Below are 21187 nucleotides of genomic sequence, written 5' to 3'. Positions count from 1 at the left end.
AGAATAATCTACTGCTTCTCTGTGTGAACACACAGCAAGGGAAAGGTGGCGCCGAAAAGGCTCCCTGCTGTGATACTGTAGCCGCTGCAGGTGCAGGCGCCGAACGGCTTACCTGCAGCACTATAGCCACATGTAGAGGCTGGCGTAGAGTCAAACATGTATGTTATCTAGTTACTGTTACAGCATGTGTGTTGTATTAGGACTAGATGGATAGAGTTGTATAAATAGACTACCACGACAACTCAGTAAAGAGAGTTTAGATTTGCCATCTCTCATACAGGGCTTCGGCCAACGCTGGTATCTTGTACTGTGTGTGTATGCTCTGTTCTCTCTCTTCTTCAACCTCGAGCCATAGTGTGTGGGGACGGACAACGTTTGTTCGTGGTCGGCTTAGCTAGTGGGTGCTCGGCAAGACTGGTGAGTGGTTCACTCACCTGAGCCGGTGATCCTGTGGGCCAACAGTTACCAACGGCGGATGCTCAGGCAGAATTCCAAAGTTGTCGCTGGGTCGCACGAGGTGGCCGTCGAGGAGCGCGACAAGCTGGTTACAAGCGAGACACGGTGCGGCGAGTGCGGATTGGTAGCGACAGCGACAACCTCGCCGGCCGACATGGGTAAGGACGGACCTCCGGAGGAGGCGGCCAAGGCCAAGAATTTGGCGCCGACGCTGCAGTCGTTCGCGTCAGTGTTCGCAGACGTGGCGGACGTGGTGCTCATGGTTCTTGCGAGCTCTTGCGTTCTCGAGGGAGTTGAAGCTATCCTACAGGACACCGGAGCTCCGAGATGGACTCACGCGCCGCAGAGAACGACCACGTAACAGAAGAGAACGTCATGGAGGTGGAGTGTCGGGACCTGGACCATGGCAATGGCGCGCTGGGCTCATCGCCACGGGTGCGAGCTCTGCATGTGGTGCATGCCGAGAACGGACACCAGCTGCACCTGAACGAGCGCTGCGCTGCCTCTTGGCCCGCACTGCCGTGGCTGGCAGCGAAGCTACCCCCTACGTGCGCCCCTAGCCCAAGGACGACGCCACCGCACGGGCCTCCTCGAGCGCGAGGCCGACCACACTTGTGGACCACAATTATCAGCACGGTGCATGCCGCTCCGCCATGCCCCCAACATGCATGCACAAGCAAACCACAGGCGGTGGCATTGGCACGGGTGCATGCATGTGCAGCGCCGGCCTGGCTCACCTAGGAACGGCATGATCCAGTTGCCGAGCTCCAAGAAGACGAGATTCCGCGTGTTCTGGTAGTCGAGAAGTAGGAGAGGAGAGCAAGTTGAAGATGCGGCTGGTGATAAAAAGCATCACTGGACGTGGACATGCCGTCGCCTATTGCGCCCACCAGGCCCAGCACCATGAGCACCACGTCCGCATGCATGAACACCGGCAAACGACGGCAGCGCCGGCGCCGAATTCTTGGCCTTGGCCGCCTCCTCCGGAGGTCCGTCCTTACCCATGTCGGCCGGCGAGCTAGGTCGTCGCTGTCGCTGCCACTCCGCACTCGCCGCACCGTGTCTCGCTTGTAACCAGCTTGCCGCACTCCTCGACGGCCACCTCATGCGACCCGGCGACAACTTTGGAAATCCGCCTAGCATCCGTCGTCGGCAGCGAAGGAGGAGCATGAGCTGGTGCTGGCGCTCCACATCGAACAGGGGAGGACCAGGAACCCAGCATCTTTCAGGCGTTTGGAGGTGGATTTCACGACGTTGCTATCCCACCGTGACAGAATGCTAGATAGAGGTAACATTGTGTCTTTCAGTGGTATTTTACGTGACGAACGTCTTTCAATGGTATTTTACGGAAGTGGAGTTTTTTCGGTGCTATAGAACCAATTTTCCCTAGATTAAATGCCATCAAAATATCTTCTCTCATTTTTGTCAAACTTGATCCGATATTTATGCCAAAACTTATGGAGGGGACCTGTCATGTTGACCGTGTTGAGATTAGAAAAAACAAAACCACTGTTTAATAAATGCCCATGCCTCTTTTGTAAAAGGGCAATCTTTACAAAGGTGAGTTGGAGTTTCCGGGTTAGATCTGCAAAGCTTACAGATCGCATCATTGGGCCATCCCCGCTTGCTTAGATTGTTGGCCATGTGGATCCTTTTGTGGAGTGATGTCCAAGCGAAGAACCAACATTTTGGTTCTGTTTTAGCTTTCCACATCGGCTTGATTTTGATTTTACTGTAGGTCCCTTCAAATTGAATTTTATAAGCACTCTGTATCACGTATTCTCCATCTGTAGTCCACCTCTATCGAACCTCATCCTCTACTGTCTGGTCAAACTGAAGTTTTTCCCAAAATGTGACGTATTCTGTGATCTTAGCTTGTGTTGTTAGTGCGGAGATATGTTCAATCTATTTGTAGGTGGTAATACAGTGAGCAGTCAGTTAACGACCTCAAACTCTTTTTCTTTTCTGAATGGAATGACAGGACTTCCAAGTATGGTGGCTAAGTGAATTAACATTTTTGTGCTCAATATTTCTTGATAGAAAATATGGTGACCCATGCTGCCATGCTAATTGAAGCTTTAGCTAGTCACAGTCTTTTTGTCCATTTAGATAGCCAGTTATTTCTACTTAGTTTAGAGTTTACTTCATGAGGGTTCTGCTTAGAGTTTATTCCCTTTGATGATTTTGTAATGTTTACTAAAGTTGGCCCCTTACAAGTGCCAGTGTCTTGTTGACATCTGTTTTCCGGTTATTTTCCCTGATGATCATGTCGAAGTCAATATCCAAAATGTAACTGGACAAGATAATTGCCCCTAGGGCAGTTGGTACTTGGTAGTTGATTCTGAGTAGTAGCATGCTTGAATTTGGTCGACAAATGATTGTGGGGCTGTGCCCTTAGTGGGGCTGTGCCCTTAGTGACTCCTAAAAAATATATATGGCTGGGCCCTGCAGATATCTATCTGTTTTTAGAAGAAATATGGAACAGGTAATGCCTAATGTTATTTTAGTTGCAACCAGATAATTCATTCAGAAGCTGAAACTACTTTGTTGCTGTTTGTTTCTGTTAGAGTATATGCAAACTAATCCTATTCTATTCAACCAAAAATCTGTCCTTTATAGTATAGATTTTTTTTTTTTGAAGCTGGCTCTCCTCCCTGTTGCTCGTAAGAAGAGCTGATGAGATTCATTACATCCTTTGCTCTGTTGTCGGAATGCAGAGGGTGAAGAAGTTTTCGCTGGCGGAACCAATCTCCACCACATCCCACTGAAGCTCCAAAGAGCGACCCGAAGCCCTGAGCATTCGGCAAGGAGAAATCTCTCTATGTTTAGGAATCTACTATCATCTCTTAGGAGTTCTGTGATCTGGCGCGATTGGTAAGATTAAGGATGTTAATGTAGCGTGAGATATGCCCTTTTGAATCCATGGCAGATGTACTTGTGGCACAACTAGCCAATGTGTTGAACAGAAACGTTATCCACTCAAATGACACATTTTGAGCAGTTCATGATTGCTATTTTAATAAGAAGAGCAGCAGTGCAGCACCATGCATTCAAGGTTTTCGGGCATTTTGCTGTGCTGTTGCTTGACTGATGAATGTTATGCTGGCCCAATGCGTACTGCTTGCATGAAGAGCAAATGTGATGTGGCACTATAATAATAACTCAGTTTCCATCACCATTGTCCCCAGATAGCAAGAACAGGTTTTTGGTATGGTGCCTCTCTTGCGTTCAGAGATCAGAGGGCAGAGATGTTTTCTTTTAGAAGCTCTGATCTGAAGCCGTGTGTGCAGTGTGCTCTGCTCGCTGTTGCTACCTCGGCTCAGCTCCTACCCTCTCTGGCAATGGCAAGTATATATTCCTGGTCCGGGTTCCAAGCAAAACCACGTCATCTCTCCTACTAGGTCACAGCACAGCAGTACGCGCCGACGCAGAGAAGCAGCACGCCGTCGCGAGCTTGCCACGTGTCACGCCCGGACACGCGCACGCGTCGCTCTCTCTCCGGAGGCGCCGTGTCGAGCGGAGCGGTCCACCATCTTCGGTTTCCTTCTTCCCCGCCCTCGAGAATTTCTCTGCTATTTCTGCGCCCTTCCTCCCTCCGGCCCCGGCCTCGCGGTCCCTTCCCCCGCCTCCGCTCTCACCGCGGCCGGCCAGCCATGGAGCAAGGCCAAGGGACCCCGGGGCGCCGCCGCCGCCACCGCCTGCGACGGAACGCGACATCGGCTTCACCGAGCGGGCCGTGGCGGCGGCCGGCGCCGCCGTCGTATCCGCCGTCCTCGTCAACCCCCTCGACGTCGCCAAGGTACGCCGGTGATCCCCTCGTTGCCTCTATCGCTTCTAGAGAAGAGAATCTTGTCGGGTGCGTGACAAATTATTCATCTTTGCCCACATGATTCGTCACTGAATTGAGTGGATTGGAACCTACTACCTCTCGCGGAGAGATCTTCAGGCTGCTTCTGCTATTTTGCTTATGGGCTTGGAATGTGTACGGATACTGATGTCCATTCGGTCCTCGTTTCCTCTTGCAGACGAGGTTGCAAGCACAAGCTGCTGGAGTGGTTTATAGCCCGGTAAGCGTGGCTCACAATTCAATGGATGATACTAGTGCTTCCAATGCGAAACTTTCCAGTGCCTTCTCTTCAAAAAAAATAATAGGGTGAAACTATACTACGTAGTTGTAAAGCTGAAATCATATAGAGAATCTCTTTGGATCCATTCAACAAGTATTGCAGGTTTTGAACAGTACAGAGAAATCACTTTTCTATCGATTCTTGTAGTTCAAATAATTCTGTCGAGTGTGTTCCAGAAAATCATCTGCCAGATGAATTGTGCACGTGCAAATATTTATTTTCTCTAAAATAAATTGCTCAGATATGGTCAGATTTTAGGTGCAACCCATCATGCAGCACTGGTGGAATCAATGGTTAGGCCCGTCCAGTCCTGAATGCTTTCAGTACAGAGGAACTATGGACGTGTTTTCTAAAGTCACTAGACAGGCAAGTTCTTATTGAGCATATCTCTTCATTGTGCTCTTCTCTTTTCTATCTATCACCTATTAAATTAGCATATCTGCAGGAAGGAATTTTTAGACTATGGAGAGGTACAGGTGCAAACCTGGCATTGGCTGTACCAATGGTAAATTCTTTCAGCTGATCATGTTTTTACCCTGTAATATCAACTGTAATATATTACAGCATACCAGGCAGTGATGCATATTGTATCAGCACATGTATTGCATCTGGAACTTCATTTAACCACACTTCCAGCGATCCTGATTCATGAATATTTTGTCTCTCTCCATGTCCTATTTGACTTGTACTCTAGTAAAGTAAACATCACAGACTTGTTTTCATATTTTGAAGTATCCTTATGTGTTTTTAGTAGGCACGCCGTAATAGCTTATTTTATTTTATGTTTGCTCCTTCAGGTTGGAATATATATGCCTTGTTACGATTTATTGCGCAATCGGATTGAAGAATACTCAGACCGCAATTGTCCCAAGCTTAGACTATATGCTCCTCTTATTTCTGGCTCTATTGCACGATCATTGGCATGCATAGCTTGTTCCCCTATTGAGTTAGCAAGAACACGTATGCTGGTCAGCATCTTGGACTTTCTTGCATGGTTGTCTATTAGCATTCAAGTTAAAATAACACCTCACTTCTGTTCTTAATAGCCAAGGAAAGAACTCAAATCCTAAGTTGACAATATACTTCAGTTAATAATGCGAGAACTTGGTTTCTGTACTTATCTGGGTAGAACATATTTTTGCCTCCCATTCTGTATAGAAATGTTTGCTTGTTTTTTAATTTAGGCCTTCAAAGCATCAAATGTTGGAGGGAAGCCCCCTGGAATGTGGAAGACCTTGATAGGTGTGCTTTCATCGAGACAAAACATCAGGAGCCCTGAAAACGGTATGTACCATGCTACTCCACTGTTTTTTTAGTTGCAATTGACAATGCATACAGTTATTGTCATGATATTTAAAAGATGCAAACACTGATTCATCGAAACTTGACTCACATGGACCGCATTGTCTGCACAAATGCATACATATGAAACTTTGAATGAATTGCAGCATTTGTTTTCATTTATCATGTAATATTGAGCTATGTTCTTTGGAAATTGAAAATAGTTCGAGGATACCACCTTCCTATGGACTGGTCTGGGAGCACAACTAGCACGTGATGCCCCCTACTCAGCTATATGTTGGACAGTTCTTGAACCAGTGAGCTACTACTCTACTTAAGTTTTCTATGCTATACCTTAGCTTAAGAAAGTTTCAGACTTAGCAAGACCTGTTGGAACTGTTTGAGAAAAAGAATATATGGCTTGTTGTGACAACCTTAATTTTCATCTTCCAAATGCTACTTGTACAGATTAGAAGACATGTGACGCGACTATTCAGTGATCAAAGCAATGCAGCAGTAATATTGGGGGCAAACTTTTCTGCGGGCTTCATTGCTGGGGTTATCTCTGCTGGTGCTACCTGCCCTCTTGATGTTGCCAAGACACGCAGACAAATAGAGGCAAGTGTAGGGATTTGGGCTAGATTCTCTCTATTCCATGTTCAGTTTTTTCTGACTTCTTCTACTTACTTGTTTGGTTTGTCTTTGCATTCTAAGTAACTTGGAGTCAGCTAGTGACAACAACTTACCGATGAATCCTGCATTCTGATGACAGAAGGATCCTGAAAGGGTATTAAGCATGAACACAAGGCACGTGTTGCTTGAGGTTTGGAGGTATCTACCCAACCTTTTTTATTTTCTGTTAGCAGCGACACACATTCAGTTGCCCCCTGTAGAAGATTGACAGGGGATCTGTTCATAAGAAAAAGTTTAACTAAGATCTTGGTTTGCAAATAAATTCTCAAGTCCTAGTTTGGTTGCCAGTCAGTGCCATTGTTGTCATGGTATCGCTGGATGGTGCAAAGCTGAATCATATCATGAACATAAGTATCTTGTTAGGCAGGCATTTCAAGTGCAAGCGTATTCGCTGTCTGACAACTCTGTAGATCTCCAGCTTTAGTTCTTCCAGAATTACTGCACAAACAAATGTGAATAAGGGTGTGTTTAGTTCGCGAAATGAAAATTTTTGGGTGTCACATCGATGTGTCGGAAGGATATCAGGAGGGGTTTTTGGATACTAATAAAAAAACAAATTACAGAACCCATCAGGAAACTGCGAGACGAATCTAATGATACTAATTAATCGGTCATTAGCACATGTGGGTTACTATAGCACTTAAGGCTTTTCATGGACTAATTAGGCTTAAAAGATTCGTCTCGCGATTTTGCCGAGAACTGTACAATTAGTTTTTTTTTTCGTCTACATTTAGTACTCCATACATGTGCCTCAAGATTCGATGTGACACTTTTGAGTGAAAATTTTTGGAAACTAAACAGGCCTAACACTTTGTATACCGTTGCAGGAAGGAAGGTCTGGAAGGTCTGTTCAGAGGTGCAGGCCCTCGAATGGCGCGAGCAGGCCCGTCGGTGGGCATCGTCGTCTCCTCCTATGAAGTTATGAAGCACATCATGCACAGGAAACATGCGGTGCAGACCTATGATTTGCTAAACAAACGAGATTAACACACCGTGTACTGTACATGCTGTACTCTGCTAATGACACGAGTCTGCTTTACGTTTGCCTGACTTCCTGGTCAGGATCGGAAGAAGAGCTAGGATTAGGAATGTCTGCTATTCAAATAAATACATTTTTACAATAGTCCTGTTTAAACTTATTACTTATTTCTTCTTAAACGTTAGATAAATGTTACTCCCTCCATTCCATTCCAAATTCTTGCTACCTAAGATCGGATCTTGGTAAACGTGGGTAGGATTAGGAATGGAGGGATTACCTGCCAATGAGGCCATTTATGCAACTACTACAGATCGGAATCGCACAAGCACGAACGTGACTGAAATAAACTGAACTGCCTCTAGCGTCAGAGCACTGTACTGATTCAGATATGATGTTCTGATGTGCCCCTCCCTTGTCAATCTCTCTTGACTTGGTCAAACATGACCGCTGACAAAGTAGAGATGGATGATTCATAGCTAGAATAACACTTATTCTTGCGATTGGGACACAGGGTGCAATTGATAATTTGAACCGTTTGATTGGACTGCGACGGTTAAGGCCTTGACATGTCACATTACAAATTTACAGTGTCGTGTGGCATCCGAATCCCCAACATAGGCAGTCACAGAGCCAAGAAAACACAGCCAAGCAGGCAATCTTCACTTCTTCAGCTAACCATGTCGACAGGTCACAGGACCAGCCGCACTGTATCATCCATTCAGATCCAGTGTAACAGGCAATGGAGGGGAAAAACACATTCTCTATGGACTATATATAGCACTAGAGAGCTCACAGCAGCTACACATTATTCACCGTAAGAATCAGCGGGAGAAAAAATTATCAGCAAAACAAAACTAGAAAGAACTGCTAGAGACTGATGCCTACAGAAGGCTTGGTGCCATACAAGAACATCTAATTCTGACCTAAGAGTGAGGCATATTATACAGGTGCAGGGCAGGAGCAGGGAGCATGGCTGGACAGTCAAACTCGAGGGAAGCGAGAAGGTCCTCTTCGTCGAAGGAACTCTGGGATCTCCACCATGCTGCCTTCTGCAGAGGACGGGCGTCGGCCATTCTCACCTTGCTGGCCACCCTTTGGTTGCAAGCAAATGTGAGAACAGGTCATGACATCCAAGTTAGGGGGCCCTAGTAATTGTTCGACGAGAGTTACCTTAGAAGCGCGACCTTCTGGTTCATCCTGCCGTTTGAAGCCAGTAGCTATCAAGGTTATGCTCACCTGCATGGACAAAACTATGTGAATAAGAATTTTTTCCAACAAACCCCAAATGACGAAGTAAATCTCATTTCTCATTTCCCAGAACTGAGAGCATTTTCCACGAAATCCCAAGATATAGGAGTTGTTTTTTGCATATTGGGTATACCTATACTGAAACAAACTGAAGACTTACTTGCCCACTCAGTGACGGGTCTATGACAGCGCCAAATATCAGATTAGCATTTGGATCAACAAGGTCGTAGATAATTTCGGCCGCAGCATTTACCTGAAACAACAAAAATACAAGTAGCTGTGATTTCTCAATCTGTGCATATAAAACATTAATAGGAGTTGATCATGAATTTTTTTTCCAGTCTTTTGAAACATGAAAGGGCAAGCAAAGTCAAATGCAAAGCATGCTCAATTTTGTCATGTTAGCTAGATGTATGGGGACTACACAGGTTAACAAAATTCAAGTCAGAAAACAAATCTACACTGTGAGGACAAGACTAGAAAATGGCTGGACCAAACCTCAAACAAAGTCAGGTCAGTTCCCCCAGTGATATTCCACACAATGCCCGTAGCTCTTTCAATTCCAATATCAAGCAGTGGCGACTGGATGGCATTAAGAGCAGCATCCCTTGCTCTTGACTTTCCTGAAAAAATTGAGTGGCATGAAACATGAGCTTACAGGTATAATTCAACCGACATAAATGACCTTTGCATGTATATAAGTACAAAAATTGCAGTGTAGCGCCAAGCAACCTAAACTTAAATCATTGCTCTCAACATGACAAGTATCATCAATAGACATATTTTCGTGCAAATATCAAAGTGGTTCTCATGAAAATTTTCAGTAGCAATATCCAGGCAATTAACTTTGCATATTAGCTGACACTAACTGCAAGTGGGAGGAAACATTCAATGCTGTTTAGTTGATGCCAAAGGGAAAATAAAATTTGGAAGCTATACCAAACCTAAAAGATTCAAGTTATGATAGGATATGAAGTGCTCTTACACGAGTCTTACATACTCTGTTCAACACCAAACTATACCAACAGACTTCTTTCTCTAGCAATGCTTCTCCTACCTTATTGAATCAGAAATTTTGCCAACAAGCAGGGTAAATAAAACAGAATTCTAGCTTGCAGAATGAATGGAGTTAGATCATACGGTACTAATAAAATAAAAGCTTATTCCTAATGTAATACCTGTAGCAGTCCCTATACCCATCAAAGATGACCCTGCATTTTGCACGATAGCACGCACATCAGCAAAATCAACATTAACCAATCCAGGAACCTGAAAAAGGAGAAGAGGTAGTTAACCTTTTGTAAATTAAATATCTCTGAAATGCTCAAATATAATATCTTGAATTTCACTTGTGTAACTTGGTGATTTAAAACTGAATATCATCACCATATTTACCGTAATTATATCAGATATGCCACGAATGCCTTGGCGAAGAATATCATCAGCCAGATTAAATGCTTCAGTTACAGGTGTATTTGGAGAAACAGCAGACAATAGCTTATCATTTGGGATGACAATTAGGGTGTCCACACTATTTCTCAGTGCTGCTATTCCTTCCTGAGCTTGAACTGCCCGTCTCCTCCCCTCAAACGAGAAAGGCGTTGTGACAATGCCAACGGTAAGTATACCCATGGACTTGGCGATACCAGCAATTACAGGAGCACCTCCAGTTCCAGGTTCCTCCACCCATTCCAGCCTGCAGTATGGATCAAAACAGCATTGTCAAAACTCAGGTGCCTAATGATTTCACATGTGAAGCCAACTATCAGTTAGAATTTTACCGTCACAAAAACCATGTCAGCACCAAAAAGAGCTTCCTGAATGGACTCGCTGCTCTCCTTTGCTGCATTCATCCCAATATCAGGGTTTCCCCCAGCGCCCAGGCCTCGAGTCAACTCCTGACCAATCTGCAGTCTATTGTGGGGGAGCACAGGAGACATTCTTATGGCCTGCACATCAGTGTTCACGATCCAAAACTCAACACCGTTCATGGAGCTCTCAATCATCCGATTGACTGCATTTGATCCCCCACCTCCTACTCCAACTACCTTGATCTTAGCCTCGTTGTAATCATTCCGGTCCGGCGGTGCCCCCGGACCCTCTAACAGACTCCCATCAGAGGAACCTTTCATTGGCTCAACCTCAACACTCTTCTCGCCACGGAGCAGAGATACCTCCGGATGAAGTTCAAGGAAAGAGTCTTTCTTCTTGAAAGAGTTGGCACTCCGGGGGCTTGCACAGCACCGGAAGTGACAGTGGCCCAAAGCTCGAGCACTTCTGACCACCCTACCAGGCGCAGCCTTGCAGTTCCCAACATCTTTTATCCATGTAGAAGACGGTGGACTGAGCTGTGTGAAGCACGGCAACTGTGTAGCCATCTCAACAAGGTAAAATGGCCAGGTAATCGGTGCACTTCTCCTGGGGTATCAAATAATGGGCCTCAGAGTCGAGTTGTCAGCTGCTCATATCTACAGTAAAAATTGGGACCAAAAGAATTAGGCAATTATACAAAAGACAGAAAATGGGAACCAAAAACAATGAAATGCATGACATCAATATAAAGGGGGTTCAAATGTTGTAGATGTGGATATTTGCAAGACAATATCAGCGAGAACATATGTTTCACCGAAAGGTGATGCACTGATGATAAGTGTATATACATATAAATATAGAGAGAGATTCAAATTTCGCCCAAAATACAAATAACAAAATGTATCAGAGGACAAGACAATTAAGTACAAAATGAATCATGTCCACAAGGGCAAGATAACATAGGCTAAGCAATTACGAAATTATACCACATTGAGAGTGAACGGATTTACACAGTACAGGCCGGATATAGCAGGAGGGGCGGACCCGGTAAATAACCAAGGTCGGTAGCCTGTAGGGATAGATAATCCACTTGCAGTGGGATCGGATCAGATCCGAATCCGAATCGCTTGAGCTAGGGTTTGCTGAGCGCTCGGTTTCGCTCAGCAGGAACGGAAGAGGCAGGGTGGCGGGCGTACCTGGTGGGCGAAGCGCCCAAAGGTGGAGACTTTGGGCACGCACGGCTCCTAGCGGGCGGCGGCGGCGGTCGCCCAGTCGTCGCCACTAGTGAGTGGCACGGGAGAGGCGAGAGAGAGAGAGAGAGAGAGAGAGAGAGAGAGAGAGCAGGTGCAGGGGAAGAAGGATCTGGGGCTTTCGCAGGTGAGGTGAGGTGGTGGAGTGGGCAGTCTTTGAGAATGAACAGCCGAACCGAATCTGGGGAATCTGCTGGCACTTTGGTTGCTCAACTGGTGTTGGGTGGCCGCCGGCTAAAAAAAACAAAAACGAGCCCAACCTGGCGGAGTGGCGGTGGTTATACGTGACTGGAGACTGCCTCCCTCTCGGTCGCATCGCAAATGCAAACAGGCTATTCCGTAGCATTAGCCGAAGCTGCTATTTGCATCGCCGTTCATTTGCGTCTTACGTACGGTCAGGATTCTTTCGTATAGGGCCTGTTTGGTTGGGTGCTCAACCTTGGTCTGGTCTACTGGAGCCAACTTAGACTTATTTAGTTGCCTGTAGTTGGGCTTTAGCCTGGCTAAAGCTAGCCACCCTACGCCGCTTGGCCTGGCTCCCCATGAACGAAATCTTGATCCGTTTTCCTACCGTCAGGCTTGGCCGGGCATAGGTTCCGCTCCCGTCACCTCCCTTTGAGTCATCTTCCCTCCCTCCGGTGCCGTGCGTTCTCCACCGTCGGCAACGAGCGTCGCCCTACCCCGCCGTCGCGAGCGCCTTGCTCCACCTCTGGCCCTCCACGCCCTCGCTGCTGCCGTTCACGCCCACAGTCGGCCCTCGCAAGTCGCGCGCCCCCAAGTGCCCTGCTCCGCCGCCGTGAACATGCCCTCCCCAACGGTGGCCACGAGCGCAAGCCATCCCTGACGCTGCACTCATGCACGTCCGCGCGCGCCCCCGGTGGTCACGCCGCCCTCGGCAACCTCGTCCATGGATCTCGCGGATCCTGGAGGCCAGGGTCGGCGACCGGTGCCTGTGTCAGGAGCGGCATCGTCGGGGGAGGGGTCGCGGGGGCCTTGGGCGCCGCCGCGGGAGAGCCGTTGGGCGCCTGCGCGTGGCGGCCACGGTGAGGAGGGCGTCCATTGTCGTGCTGCTGCCGACGGCGGTCATGGCGGCAACCGGCACCGGGGACGATTCCGGCGGCTATAGGCGACGCGAGCAGGCCAGGGTGGTGCGCAAGGGAGAGGCGAAGCTGCGTGCAAGAGGAATCGGGCGGAGGTGGCGTTGCGACGACGAATTTCTCCAGCGCATGGAGATTGCCGGCGGTGAAGCAGAAGGTGCTCCTGTAGTGACTAACAACACATCTTCCTCTCTCCCATTCTCTCGATTTTGCAAAATAACTTGATGATCATCTTTATGCAAAGTTGTTCATCGATCTGAGATCTCTAATATTGATTAAAGGACCAACATAAAAAACTTATTGGTTTCAATGATTCTAAGTTTTTAAAACAGGAAAAACAAATGGAAAACTGAATTCAAACTTGATAAAATAGGCTACAGGGGGTGAAGATACCAGGAAGTATATAAGGTGATTTTATTCAAGCCAGGTCGGAAAACCAAAAACACTAATTCTAAATCAGCCTTAGATTGTCCATACGACCAAACATGTTGGCTTGATGAGACCAAATCCAAAGTCTACCCAGACTTTAATCCGAGACAGGCAGTGAACCAAACGGTCCCGTAGGAGACGTACCTCGTAGTCCTCGGCCCTATCGACGGAACGCACCGTCTCGTCCGGGGGCATCTGCAGTGGCCGCCGGAGCCAGCAGGCCCAGCCGCGTGGTCCAGCGCGCAGGTCGCCCTCCGGTGCCGGAAGCGGACACGGATCCCTGATCTGTCTCCATCAGGGGACAGCGAGCCTCGGAAGGACGCGGTTGGCGGACGGCGAGGCCCACCCAGAGTGGCGAGCCTCCACCAAGGGGCGCGGCCGGTGTCGCCTTCCTCTTCCTCTTCCTCGTCCGCGCGGGTGTGCCACTCGACTTCCTCTCTGGGAAGCCTTCTTCCGTTCCGTGTAAGCATCAAGCTCTCCCTGCATCCCTGACCGATCGGTTCATCCACCCACTCGCTATTGGCTACCTGTTCGATTATTGATTGGTGGCGTGATCGCCCGTGTTCTTGTTTGTTTGCTTATTGTTCACATACTGTGAAATTTGTGTCTGCGTGCATGGGAGAATTAGTTTCCTCAAACCCATGTGTTGAGAATATGGGTTTATTTGTCCATACCTGATGGCAATTTGCATTACTATTATCTTTCGGTACACCACTCATAGTTAGTTTGTTGTGAATATCTTTTGTAGAGTATTGATCATGTCAACTATCAAATGGAGTATAGGACAGAGTGGTGCCAATGTAATGGTACTAGCACGTAGAGAGATGATGATATGTTCTGCATAAGGATCTGCATCAACAGCTCTATGTATCCGTGGCTAGCTGGATTATAATTTACACCAAAATACTTACATATAGTTCCAGTTTCAGTAGATTGAATAAGGGCTCTAGTTTTTTTAGTAGTTCATGACCTCTTATTCAATCTACAACTACACATTCTATGATATTACATATACACCATGCCTTTTTCAGCAAAAGAACAAGGATTGTTTCCTTGTATGTAGTAGAGACAGGCTTGTAACTCAAAAAAGCTAGATATTCAGTTTGCGAAGAAATTGCATTCATAAAATATTCATGAAATAAGAAGAGAAAAACAATGACTCACAAATTGGTTTTTTGGTTTTTTATATACACTAGCAAATATGCACGTGCGACACGCACGTGTTTCTAAAAACTATTTTAAATGCAATGGAAATGTTAATTGAATTGTCGATATATAATAAAGGTAGATGGCAAGCGCTTGCTCGATTTGATTGGGTCGTTTAGAACAAGGTTCAAATCGTTTTTTTCGTTAGTATGCCTCAGCTGCATATATCGCTGCACTACACCTTTTAAACAGCTCGTGTTGCCACTATCTTATCCTATTTCCATAATTCCGTCAAAACCATCATCGTATGGGTGGAGAACCCGTCGTAGTCTCAGTTGTGCTACCAAAGGTTTTATGAAGGTCGGAGAAGAGAGCACTTATATTGGAGTGAGCTTACTACTTATATGTTTTTAGCAGTTATTCTTTCCATAGTCGGCTACTCAACGTTTACTATTGACACGTACAAATAATGTGAGGGATTATGACTTTTTAATGATGTAATAAGATTATGCCTAAATGAACAGATATAAATAAAGGATGCAAAATAATTATGAATTAAATAATGTAGCATTAATTTATTTATAGTAGGTCCATCTAAACATAACTTTATGTTTTTTTCTTTTTGCCCCATAAATAACGTAACTTTATGTTTCTTTCCTTTTTGCCACATAAAGTAGAGGATAAAGCAGAGTCTATAACATTACATATACACCATGCCTTTTTTAGCAAAAGAACAAGGATTGTTTCCTTGTATGTAGTAGACACTAGTAGAGAAACAGGCTGTACGCCATGTTCTCAACCCTCTTCAGTTCCAGTTTTAGAACCGGGAGCACGAATCCAGGATTAAAGGGCCCATCCTTTAGTCCCGGTTTCGCGTCCGGGACTAAAGGTCTATCTTTAGTCCCGGTTGGTAATACCAACCGGGACTAAAGAGGCCTTCCAGCCTAGCCACGTGGGCCGGACCTTTAGTCCCGGTTGGTAAATCGGGACTAAAGGTTTTCTTTTTTTCATTTTTTTGTTTCTATTTTCAATTGATGATTCATTTTGGTTTTCGAATAGGTTTTCGAATACGCATTCTACGCTGCTAATAATATACGTATTCTACACGTTTATAATGTTCGAACATTTTGTACAAACTAAAATATTAAACTAACGTATATATTACATGCATATATATATTGTATGTTATTTTATGTACATATAACATGTATATATATATATATATATATATATATATATATATATATATATATATATATATATATATATATATATATATATATATATTACAAATAAAGCTTGCATTGTATATTCTATCATATTCTTGGCATAACAAATTCACTCCATCTGGTTTGGCTTCCATGTTTTGTTCACGTCATTGTAGAACTCGCCGGCGGGGTTTAGAACCTGATCATTAAGAAATCCTGCTATGATCTCTTGAATTGCTTTCAGTTGGTCACGTCGTATGACTTTTTCCTTCAACCATAGAGTCTTCAATAAAAGTTAAAGGAAAAGTATTTATATATATATATATATATATATATATATATATATATATATATATATATATATAAAACACGTGATTACTTATATATATGAGCAATAAAAGAAATTGTGAATATATGAATATATTTATATAACGTACTTTGAGGTTCTCTTTAGAAGTTCTTTTTTAGTACGCCATGATGAACTCACAAACATAGTATCCGCAGTAGTTGTTCTCCTGTTCTTGTCTCAGAACCCACTTTTACGAGAAAAAAGATCCGGTGAATTGAAAGCATGCATGGTGTTAATTGAATTATATATATATATATATATATATATATATATATATATATATATATATATATATATAGTGTGTGTGTGTGTGTATGTAGCTAGTACTTAGTTTGTGTGCGATTACATCCAGTGGCGCTTTGCAATGTTTCATGTGGTGTTCCTCAATGAAACTTTTTCAAACACTGCGTCTAATAAAATAAAAAATTAATTTGGCCTTTAATAATTGTTGCAGTTAAGAAATCGGGGTATATATAGTTGCTAGAGAGACCAAATTACCCTTGGATAATATCTATCATGTCTTGGCACTCTATTTGCTCTTTTCTTAATGAGTCTAAGATGCTCAACCGACTATTGGTCATATCGATGCTCTTTTCATTACAGGACTGATGTCGGGGGCATCCACAAGGGCCTAATACCAGACAGAAAAGACACTTAAAACTTCAATCATCACCAGAAAGCAAATCAATGATGATTATCATCGATCAAATAGCTATTAGTAAGCAATTTTAGTTTAGTACATAGTGGGCTGGCCAAGCAGAACCCATTGACATAATTATCAAGAAATAATAAACAATTGTCATTTTTTATCCACAACAGCAAAGCCAAAATTCATTACCAAGAAGCAATGAAATTACAAGCGCTTTGTTCAATCACACAACAATGCATAGAAACGATATTAAGTGCCTGCGCCTCTGATCACAAAGGGTTCGGCCAGCTAGGCAAACTTTCCCAAATGACCTACCTAAAGATTATCAGGAAACTAATAAAGAGGCCATAGTAGACAAATTCAACAATGACATATATTGAGATCATCACATCAATACAGTATCTTGCTTAATGCAAGCATGTCGGTATTCATTTCTAAAAGGGCAAAAAAAAAACAAGGCAGATCACATTGCTATCAACAAATTCGAAAACCACTAACTGCATCTCGCGGATCTATCACAAGAACGAGGGCCAAACCTGGATAAGACGTGTCGTAATAGAGATGCTATGGCCTGCGGATCTTGGAGAAGACACCTCGAAGAACCTTGAACCGCTTGGGGACGAGGACGACGCGAGGACTGCGCTGGCCGGCCGGAGAAGAAGCGCGCGTGCGCGTGGGGTCGGTGACAGCGTGCACGCGTGACGAGGCGAGGCTAGGGTGGTCGCCTGGGGGCGGCGGCGCTGATGGATCAGATCGATCTAGTGGAGAAGATGAGGCGACGGAGAAGAAGGCTCGACGGCTACAGGATCCAGTTGGAGAAGAAGGCGGCGGAGATAGAGAGGAAGAGAACTAAGGGAGAAGGGTGTGGTTTATAAAGGGGACCTATAGTCCCAGGTGATGGTTAGAACCGGGACTAGTCCCGGGTGATGGTTAGAACCGGGACTAAAGGTCTGACCTTTAGTCCCGGGTGTAGCCACGGCCCGGGAGTAAATGGGATTTTGGCGGGCCGCGAAAAGGCAGCCCATCTTTAGTAGTCCCGGGTGATGGTTAGAACCGGGACTAAAGGTTCTTTAGTCCCGGGTGATGGGTATAACCGGGACTAAAGGTCTGACCTTTAGTCCCGGGTGGTTGGTCCACCCGGGAGTAAAGGTGGGCTGCAGCTTGGCATCCCGCTAGTTTGTAGAAGTTTTTTCTTTTTTATATATTTCTTTTATATAAATATGCAGAGAGTTGTTAATTGCCTAGTAAATAAAATATTAGCAAAAAAATTACAAAAAGAATTCCGGGACCTGATTTTGCATTATTGTACATAAGAAAAATCTTTAACCTAAACTCTTTTGTTTTACCGTATAAATATTTAACATAATGTAAATAATTATAGGAGCATACCACATAATCTTGGCAGGGATTTTCTTCGTGGGACGTTCGCCCTCAACATCATCAGGGTCATCTCGCCTGATCTTATACTGCGATGCATGACATACCGAGCATGTATCTAACTTCTCGTACTCCTCGCCACAGTAGAGGATGCAATCATTAGGACATTCATGTATCTTCTGGATTTCTAATCCCAAAGGGCAGACTACCTGTTTTGCTTCGTACGTAGTGACGGATAATTCGTTATCCTTCGGAAGCATCTTTTTTTTGGATTTTCAATAACTCCCCAAATCCCTTGTCAGATACACCATTCTTTGTCTTCCATTGCAGCAATTCCAGTGTGGTACCCAACTTTTTCTACCCCGCATCACAAGTTGGGTATAGCAATTACTTGTGATCCTCTATCATGCGCTCAAACTTGATCTTCTCCCTTTTTACTTTCGTATTCTCTTTGTGCATCACGAATGGCCTGACCAAGATCATCAGCGAGCTCATCTTCTGCCACTACCTCTTCTTCAGCTTCCCCTATTACAGTATCATTAAAGGCACCATGTTCAGCAATAATATCATCATCGTCCCATTGTTCTTCTTCACCTTCTTCCATTACAACCCCGGTTTCTCAGTGCTTCGTCCAACAAATATAGTTTGGCATGAAATCCGACTTCAACAAGTGTGAATGAAGACTCCTTGAGCTAGCATATTCCTTCAAATTCTTACATATGGCACATGGGTAGCACATGAAACCATCGCGTTTGTTTGCCTCGGCCACACGTAAGAAAGAATGCACGTCCTCAATGAACTCTTGGAAGCGACGATCAGCATTATACATCCAATACCGGCTCATCTGCATTACATGACATACATATCATATTAAAACCTAGAACATAATTAGTTAATTATACGATATGCATGTCACCACACAAGGTATTAATTTATGAAAGTCTCGCTACAATGTAGATAATCCCAACTACCACTAAAAAAACTAAAGCTAAAATGCACTTCAGCAGCATAAGGATTTCGCGACCAATCCCAACTAAAATAGACAGATCAAGCGTTTGTTCAACATCTATGGGCTTCTTCCTCAGGATCACTGCCTCATCAGCCGCCGTAGCCGCCTGTGCAAGAGAGTTTTGCACGTGTTCAACATACTCTTCCTCCTAGTACCAGCCTGAACATCCAGTGCCATCCCACTAAAATTAAAACAAAAAAATAGTACTTTAATCACAATCATCATGAAAATAAGTATAAATTAACCATAATCATCAAATGCGACAAAATAACTCACATTGCGATCCGGACACTTGTAGAAGATACGGCCCTTGTTGGGACACTCCTTCCTCACCCGGTACTCCATCACAATCTTCTCCTCACACTTGCCGCATGCAATGAGAGGGAGGTTCGGCCTCAGTCGCTTTGGAACCCAATGAGAGGCCGAGGACCCGGAAACAGTTGCCATCTACTCTCTATACTTATTTTTTATATAATATAAATTTCTCGTTTTATAAACAAATAAAATTAAAAAAACTCTAAAATTCTCTATATCTCTAAACCATGAAGTGTGCTATGCATGCTAGAAATGAAAGCTGAATACTAGTTTTGAATAACTACTTTAACCTTCCTTCATCCAAATATGCAAACTTTAAAGTGATTTTGAGCTTAAATGGCTTATAAATAAAAAAATTCCACCATCAAAAACCACATATATCTAGTCCACAAAATAAGATATGCTACTGATGAAACATCAGAGTATAAAGTTGGTAACCTTTAGAACCGATGACGAAGAAGAGAGGCCGACGATGAAGCAAGAACACTGAGCTCAAAGTAGCTCGGCCTCGGGGAGGAAGAAGGGCTATATAGGAGGGGAACTGTAGTCCCGGTTGGAGACAGCAACCGGGACTAAAGGTCCCTTTCTAGTCCCAAATAGAGCCTCCAGCCGGGAGTAGACTTTTACTCCCGATTGGATGAACCAACCGGGAGTAAAAGTTAACCTTTAGTCCCGGTTGATAGCACCAACCGAGGCTAAAGGTCACCTGCAGCAAAAGCCTACCGCAGTAGCCGTTGGGCAGGGACCTTTAGTCCCGGTTGGAGCTACAACCTAGGACTAAAGATCTCTCTAGTCCTGGGCACGAAAAATATCGAGACTAAAGCCAAATTTCGAGCTGGATCAAAGGTCGTTTCTCTACTAATGAGAGACAGGCTTGTAACTCAAAAAAGCTAGATATTCAGTTTGCGACGAAATTCCATTCATAAAATATTCCTGAAATAAGAAGAGAAAAACAATGACTCGCAAATAGATTTTTTTGGTTTTTTATATATACTATCAAATATGCCCGTGCAACACGCACGTGTTTCTAAAAACTATTTTAAATGCAATGAAAATGTTAATTGAATTATCGATATATAATAAAGGTAGACGACAAGCCCTTGATCGATTTGATCGAGTCATTTAGAATAAGGCAGTGTTCGCCTAAACGGCCGATTAAACGGCCATTAAATGGTAAATGGTGGTAAACTGTTTTGTTTAGGGGGTAAACGGAAATTAAACGGTTGACCGTTTGAACGGTAAAAAAACGGGAAAAATAGTCTAAACGGCCTAAAACGGAACGGAGATAAACTGTATTAAACGGGCTAAACAGCTGTTTAAATGGCTGTTTAGGCGAACACGAGGTAAATCTAGTTCAGTTTTGTATGGATAAATTTGTATACTTAAGTTTATTATATTTATAAATGTGTACACTTGATATGTTACATGCATAAATATCTATATTTGGTTCTTTTCACATGCATAAATATATATACATACCAAAATAATTGATTTTTACTCGGATAAATATGTATAAATGCTAGAATACTTGATTTTTTTGCATGCACATATATAATTATATGTATTTTTTTAAAGTACAAAACCGTTTAGACCGTTTAACTTCGTTTAAACACCGTGTAAACGGCCTAAACGCTAAACGAATAGCGACCGTGTAAAGACCATTTACCGTTTAAGAAAACATTGGAATAAGGTTCAAATCGTTTTTTCGTTAGTATGCCTCAGCTGCATATATCGATGCACTGCACCTTTTTAAAAGGCTCGT

The 21187-nt window shown here is 44.1% G+C and overlaps 1 protein-coding gene, 1 long non-coding RNA gene and 1 pseudogene across 2 annotated transcripts; 1 reads left to right on the top strand and 2 right to left on the bottom strand.

Moving 5' to 3' along the window:
• The first annotated feature begins 475 nt into the window (after positions 1–475).
• On the top strand, positions 476–7680 carry LOC136492522 (mitochondrial carrier protein MTM1-like; annotated as a pseudogene).
• A 598-nt stretch (positions 7681–8278) lies between these two features.
• Positions 8279–12061, bottom strand: LOC136494164 (cell division protein FtsZ homolog 2-1, chloroplastic-like). The gene is given in 9 exon segments (XM_066490324.1): positions 8279–8628; positions 8707–8772; positions 8945–9037; positions 9283–9407; positions 9963–10053; positions 10180–10458; positions 10460–10480; positions 10566–11252; positions 11793–12061. Coding segments are annotated over 8 exon segments (1383 nt in total). The 5' UTR covers positions 11163–11252; positions 11793–12061; the 3' UTR covers positions 8279–8517.
• A 6993-nt stretch (positions 12062–19054) lies between these two features.
• LOC136492578 (uncharacterized) lies at positions 19055–20169 on the bottom strand. The gene is made up of 3 exons (XR_010768126.1): positions 19864–20169; positions 19387–19564; positions 19055–19291 (listed from the first exon to the last, which is right to left on the bottom strand). It is a non-coding gene; the product is annotated as an uncharacterized lncRNA (long non-coding RNA).
• Positions 20170–21187: the final 1018 nt, after the last annotated feature.

Source organism: Miscanthus floridulus, chromosome 11 (genome assembly GCF_019320115.1).
Source record: "Miscanthus floridulus cultivar M001 chromosome 11, ASM1932011v1, whole genome shotgun sequence".
In the NCBI taxonomy this organism is placed as follows: domain Eukaryota; kingdom Viridiplantae; phylum Streptophyta; class Magnoliopsida; order Poales; family Poaceae; genus Miscanthus; species Miscanthus floridulus.
This window is presented reverse-complemented; position numbering and strand designations above follow the sequence as displayed.